At 52.3% G+C, this 6,907-nt stretch overlaps 1 protein-coding gene and 1 long non-coding RNA gene across 2 annotated transcripts in view; one reads left to right on the top strand and one right to left on the bottom strand.

The window, feature by feature from the left end:
* The window catches only part of LOC123023554 (putative methyltransferase DDB_G0268948), a 6,558-nt gene extending 6,193 nt beyond the window's left edge, over nt 1-365 (bottom strand). Inside the window, exon 1 of the mRNA XM_044430395.1 lies at nt 197-365. Coding sequence (XP_044286330.1) covers nt 197-307 — 111 coding nt within the window. The 5' untranslated portion in view covers nt 308-365. The remainder of the gene's footprint in view (nt 1-196) is intronic.
* Nucleotides 1-1,473, top strand: part of LOC123023555 — a 2,797-nt gene extending 1,324 nt beyond the window's left edge. The window contains exon 2 of the long non-coding RNA XR_006414761.1: nt 897-1,473. This is a non-coding gene — a long non-coding RNA (uncharacterized LOC123023555). The remainder of the gene's footprint in view (nt 1-896) is intronic.
* Nucleotides 1,474-6,907: the final 5,434 nt, after the last annotated feature.

Below are 6,907 nucleotides of genomic sequence, written 5' to 3'. Positions count from 1 at the left end.
CGGGCAGAAGGCCCCGCCGCCCGCTGCCCGCGCCCCCCCCCCCGGGTACGACCCAGCAGCGGCGGCCCCGGCGCTCGGAGGGGCCGCCGGGCCCACGCTTGCCCCGCGAGCCCCGACCGTCGGCGCCCCCGCCGCGGGGAGGCGCCCCGGGAAGCGCCGCGCCCGCCCTTCCCGGCGCCCCGCCCGCGGCGCTTGCCTTGCCGCCCAGGTAGGCGAAGACGGCGCCGCGCAGGTTCTCCGGGGGCGAGAAGCGGTACTTCTGGTAGAAGGCGGCGTGCGCCCTGCCCTCGAACAGGCGCGAGGCCATCTTCGCGGCGGCGGCGGCGGCGGCTCCGGGAGGCGAGGCGGCTCCGCTCCGCCGCGCCGCGCCACGGAGCGCCCTCCCCTCGGGAAGGGGCAAAGCCCGGCTCGGAGCCGCGGAAGGGCTCCTCCGGCAAGCGGGCCGACGCGGGGCACTGCGGGGACCCCGGGCGGCTGCGGATGGTGGGCGCGGCAGCCCCGCACCGCCGGAGGGCGCCCGCTTGGGCAAGGAGCGGCCCGGGAGCCCCGTTATGGCCGCATCGCACCGCGTCGATACGCTGGCCGTTTCCTCTCGCGTGGAAGCGGGGGCGGCTGGCCTCGCTCCGTTTAATCCTCGCAGCAACAGCCGCCCCGCGAGGGAGGTCGGCCCGAGAGCGAGTGGCTGGCCTGAGGTCCTCCAGCGAGTGGGGAGCAGAGGAGGGGCCCCGAGCTCTAGTCTGACTTTGACACTGTATGCCACGAACCTCTCCGTGGCTCGCATTCCTCCCACGTGGAACAACAGGCGCAAGCAGGAAAAGCTTTCTGCGAACGGTTTAGCAAAAGCCTAAGATCTGCTCCCTGCAGGAGCATCCACGGCCCTTTTTCTTATCTTGTAGGAACCCCGTTAAATCAAGATGTCACTGAAATAATTTTGCCACTCTGGGCTGCAGACCTCACCAGCAGCTGCCCCCTTGCTTGGCCCCGAAGACGCCAACGCAAGAAATGAGATCAAACTGAGACAAGCTGTTATCACGCCATCTGATGGAAACTCCTGGAACAATACGGAGCCAGACCAGTTTTGGAGGCATCAGAACAAGGCATTCCGGCTGGTTTATTATGATTCCCCTTCGGTTCAACATGTGTATTTATTTATTTCATTTTTACATCATCACCTCCCAATTCCAGCTTATTCTGTTCCATTCCAGAGGAGTTCTAACTGGGAAGCAGTTAATAAAAGCTTTGTTTTAATTTTTGTTCCAAAATATTGCTCCCAGCTTTCTCCAATGTATCTGTTCTATTTATGTGACCATTTGTTTTCTAAAGGGGCCATTCCAAAGCACTCCATTCCGTGTTTCACACAATCATTCCTTACCCAGGTATGTGCTGCGCTGTAGATTATGGATATAAACACTACCTTGGGCAAACGTTGGAAAGGTGTGGTGATTAAACAAAGAACATTTTGTCCCCTTAAAATCTTGCAGGTTTATGTGTGGCAAAAAATTTGATGAGCAGAGCAGTACTTCTAATTGCACTGTTAGTCTGTTTGCCTTCAAAGGACCACACAAGACTCGTTGTCGATTCTGTATCTTGTGCGCAGAGGTCGCTGTCTCCTTTTGGAGAGATGTTCAAGCATCACGGTGAGCAAATCTGCCTTTTCCAGCACAAGCCAGCCCTGCAAATGGCTGAGCGATTAACCCCGCTTCCTTTTGCAAAGCACCCCCAATTTCCGAGACAGCTGTCGTGACCCTGCAGCCATCCCAAAGCCCAGAGCTGGTCCACCAGGGCTAGAGGCCCAAAGCTTTTGCAGGGAGCCCTGAATCTCTGCCAGGCCTTGGCTGAAATAAGCAGCCCCGAACTTTTCCATTGCATCTGATCTCCTGGATAAGCTGGTTTCGCGTTTTGCCTCCTGGAACCTTTGTGCCTGGGTCCCCCAACGCCCAAATCCGTTGCCTTCCTCTTCCCTGCCGGACATTGCTTTGCACAAACAGCTGTGTCCTTAGGAAGCACGGGCCTTTGGTGATGCACACATGTGCACTGACAGAGCACGTGAAGATCTCTGCACCTGTTTGTGGTTGTTCCTGCTTCGTATATGTGCTACCCGTTTGTCGGCTGTGCCTTTTGTGGGACCCAGCCCTGCGTCTTTGCAGAAGCATCACCCCTGCCAAAGGCCCTCGCTGCAAAGCCATCCAATAGCGCTCTCGCATTTTGCAGCTTCTGCAATAACACAGTCCTGATTTTGCAGCCAGTGAGAGGAAAGTATGGGAGGGAAGTGCGGACATTGCTAGAGGTAGAAAATGTTCAGAGTCACTATTCAACTCTGCATGGACAGAACTTCCTGGTTCCATCTGAAGTTATTTGGGGTCACTCCCTGCGTAGAAGCAAGAGCAGGCTGGGGCAAATACAATGCTAAAAAAATTTAGCATTGCTGTGCTTGGTCAGTTGCATGCCAGAACGAACAGAGAGCAAGAAAGCAGCACTTGTATTGTCTAGTTCAGATTTTATTGTAGGAGAAAGAGCATTGTTAATTTGAAAAATTTTAAAATGCTTTCAAAAGCGCTACAGAGGTCAAAATGCTACATTGAAACCTGTATTTTAGTTTGGTTGTTTATACAGTATTTTTCAAATCCACTTCTGCATTTCTGCAGTCTTGCCCACTGTGAATATTTTTTAGGTGAAAAATGCTGCTGAAGTTCCCAGTGCCTTATTTACACAAAAATTAGAAACAAGTTCAGGCAGTGAACTTAATATCAAGCAATCAGTAAACTATTTTGGTCTACGGGCCATCTCACTCAAAAATATACAATTTGAATAAGCTAAAATTTAGCACATTGATTTGGTTATCACAATAATCTAACCAGAAAGGATACAAGCCAATTAAAACTATGAGCTAAGAATTATAAGTAGCTGTATCCAAATAAAATCCATTGGCAGTTGGGTTGCAAAGCCAGGGTGGTGCAGGACTGGGACTCAGACGGTCTGGGTTCGAGTCCCCGCTCAGCCATGGAGCCCACTGGGTGACCTTGGGCCAGTCACAGATTCTCAGCCCAGCCTACCTCACAGGGTTGTTGTGGGCATAAGCTTGAGAGGAGCAAGTAAATTATGCAAGTCGCTTTCAAGTTTCTTGAAAGGCAAAAAGGTGGGCTGTGAATATAATAGATGTATATGGGGATGTCTGAATCGTGAACTTCGCAGGAAGGGCAGAGGGTGCTCAGGTGCCATGTTGGCCTCTGTGTTTGTCCCATACTCAAGGCACGAATTTCCTAGGGAATTTACAAGCGTTGATGAATATGGATTGTGGGTCAGTATTTATTTATTTAAAACTTTTGTATACTGACCCATCGGGACAGTTTACAACAACAACAACAACAAAATACAGATAATAGTAAGAGCAGCACAGGATCCGGAATAGGTGTAAAACCACAGATTAAAACAAATTAGCAATTAAAATAGTGGGAGAATAAAAAGGTTTTCACCTGGTGCTGAAAAGAAAGGTGCGTTGGCGCCAGGTGAACCTCTCTGGGAAGTGTGTTCCATGGTCGGGGTGCCACCACAGAGAAGGCCCTTCTCCAGGAGACCCTCCTACTCTCTTTCAAGGAGGACTCCAGGAGCAGGGCCTCCGCCTCAGATCTCAAGGGGTGGGAGGGCACATAGGGAAGGAGGCGCTCCTTCAGGTATCCAGGAGCCAAGCATTTAGGGCTTTATAGTACAGCCAACGGAACTCATTAGGCGCTCCCAGTAGCGAAGGAGACAAAGCGGCTTCACATCTGGATGGATGCGATACGCTGTGTGCCCGCTTGGATGCAGGTGCTTTTGTTTCTGTCCTTGAATTCAAGGTGAGGTCTTGGCTGGACCGGACCTGGAGGGAGTGATCACTCGGCCTCCTGGAACATCCACATGTCTGGCAGTCAAATCCCCCTGGCAGAGAGAGGGAAACGGAGGCCGGGGGCTTTATTTTCAGAGCAGGGGCCATGATCCCACATGCTACGGGGCACGGGAACAATGGCCAGCGCCTTGCTCTGGAAAATGAATTTGAAGAGCAGGGGGGTTTTGTCCTTGGGATGCTTTCGGGCCAAATCAACCAGGGCCAAGTCAAAGGTTCCGGAAACAGGCTGGCTACACTTTTCTTTCCTGCCAACTTATTAACTGGCCGGATGTTTTTCCGAGTTTTCAGGAAATTGGTCTTCCAGTGAAGTTTCCATCCATGCAAGGACGAGTATCCCTCTTTGGGGGCTTTATAGACTAGAAAGGCAAAGAGACGCAGTGGAGGAAAAGGGTGCGGATTGGGGCCCCAGCCACCGGCACCTGGAGCGAACGATGCTTTCCCACAGGAAGGGGGACACTGCCAGTGGCCAGGCCGGTCTCTCCCTAGAGCTGACGATGTTCTGGGCGCACGCAGCGGGTCCGGCATCCCAGCGGCTGCTAGCAGAAGACCTGGGCCTGGACACCTTTCCGCTCTGCAGTCCACAAGGATGGATGGCACCAACTTACATAGCAACACTTCTTTTTAAAAACTGTTTTATTTAAATTTTAAACAAATACAAAAGTCATGTATTAAAGAAAAAACCCTCAATACACAACTCAAATTTAAAAAAAACAGATATCACCCTTAGTCCACCCCTCCACCAGGACCATGGCTGTCTAATTTTTTGTTTTTTATTTTTCTGCTCTTTCTAAGATCTTCCAACCAAAATTGCAATAAATACTTTGAGGGTTTATTACCCTCCCCTTTTGTTACTAAATATTGAATAAACATACAATAATATTATTAAAATCATGTATTATTCTTGTAACGTTATAGTGCGTAAATTATTAAAATCATTTTTCTTTACCAAGCCTTTTTCCGCCATTATCTTGTACATCAACTTGCCCTTAGCTGCTATATTCCAAATGTCTTTGTACCATCCCATCAATTGGAAATCATGTTTCTCCTCCTAGTTCTTTGCTGTTGCCAAGACTTCTTTCCAAGGTGTGTTGCGCTTCCTGTGGAAAGTCAGGGCTGCGTTTCTGCCAGCTCGAGATCTTTTCAACATAAAATCACAGTGTGCTTTACAAACTGCGGCTCAGGACCAAGTCCCACGGAGTTTAGTGGGGCGGCTTCCGTGGAGCTGCTGGCTCACACAGAAGGGAACGGCCCATACGCCACCCGCCACCCTGACAAAGCCCATGGCCCACTCACAAATTCCGAGATGCACCGGTGGAATTGCCACGTTTCATTGACTTATCAGTAGCATTAATGGTTCTTGGGACTGAGAGCAAAATGCCCTTTAACTAATCAGACCAAACATTTTAAATATTTGATCCGAATATTTGTTTCACTGTCAACTGGGTGACTTTGGGCCAGTCACCCTCAGACTGCCCAACCTCACAGGGTTGTTGTGAAGATAACATGTACTCTGCCTTGGGTCCCTCACAAGAGGAGAACAGACACCCTATAAATGCAATATAGAAATAGCAACAGTAGCAACAATAATAGCAATAACAACAACTCTTTCTATCCTTATTCGTGTTGTTAAAATCTTTTGACCTTTCCTCTTTCTCAAGGACTTCCAATTCAGGCAGCCAACCTTTCCAAAAGAGTAGGCCTGCTTGACATTATACATCCATACTGAACCTATCTGGGGAAAAATGAGATAGAAAACAAATCCAGCCAGTAAATAGCATTAAAATAATATTTTAAAAAACAAAACCCTGGAAAGCTGAAGAAAATAAAAGCCATTTTAAAATGTTGCTTAAATGTAATCAGGAGGAGTGCTATAATATAGAGGCCAGAGTGGGAAGTTCCAAAGATGGGGGGCCACAACACCCTGCCTTGTTGCCTCTCCATTAGATGGGGGGGGGGGGGAGTTTGACCAGGTTTCTGAGGAAAGTCTTAATGTCTGGGGAAGGATCCCGGGCCTACGTCCAGCACCTGGCAGCCGAGATGGTTCTCGGGGAGGCCGGTGAGCAGCCCTGTACTTTGAACAGGGGGCTCTTCCTGGGCAGTCTTCGTGGGCAGCCCCCTGCAGAGAGCATCACAGTCGTCCTGGTGGGCCTGATCAAGGACCGGAGCGGCTCCCCCACGACCCGCAGCTAGGGCAACCTGGCGCGCTCAGCTCTGTCGAGAGAAGGCCAGTGAGCGGAGACGGGATGGCGGAGTCCAGAGTCATGGAGGGCGTGGAGGAAGCGCGGAGGGGGTCGGTTTGCTCTCTCCCCATAACGCTCGGACCCAGAGGGGTCCCCCCACGGAGCGTGTGGGTGGGAGGTTTGGGACGGATCCAAGGAAGGGCGCCTTCATGGGGTGCATGGCCACGGGCCGTGGGGCTGCCACGGGACGTGGGGCTTCCAAAGGGGATTGGGCAGACCCACGAGGGAGGAGGCGATCCGTGGCCACCAGCCCTGCTGGCTACGGGCGCCCTCCTTCCCCAGCGGTGGCTGCCTGCACGCACCAGCTGCTCCGAATCCCCAGATGAGGGGGGGAGGCCCGGCACTGATGCTTCCATGAGACCGGGCCCAGGAAGAGCGCCAGGCTGCCTCAGAACACGCTCCGCAGGGGTACAGAAGAGGGCCCTCTAGCTACTGCTCGACCACAGCTCCCAGCATCCCTGAGCGCTGGCCATGCCGGCTGGGGCTGATGGACACGGGCTCCATCAGCAGCTGAAAGCCCAGGTCCAGGCTGTGCATTCTTGGCCTCCCCTCACAGGCTTTCCAAGCTTCCAGGCCGGATCTTCCCCGGCCTCATCCGGAGATGGGGCTTGAACTGCCATCCCCAAGCAAAGTCCATCCTCGTCCTCTGCTCAGCTCTCGCTCCCTCCCCAAGGGAATTTCCCCTTTCCCCAGATGCACACTCGCCGCGCCTCCAGCGGTGCAGCCACTGGCCTGCATCCTGTTTTGCATTCCTGCTGGGCCATTCGCACCCTTCCCGGAGAGC

Source organism: Varanus komodoensis, unplaced genomic scaffold, assembly GCF_004798865.1.
Source record: "Varanus komodoensis strain SLA01 unplaced genomic scaffold, ASM479886v1 scaffold20_1, whole genome shotgun sequence".
Taxonomy (NCBI): Eukaryota; Metazoa; Chordata; class Lepidosauria; order Squamata; family Varanidae; genus Varanus; species Varanus komodoensis.
Note: the sequence above shows the minus strand (reverse complement) of the source record. Positions and strands in the feature narration are given on the sequence as shown.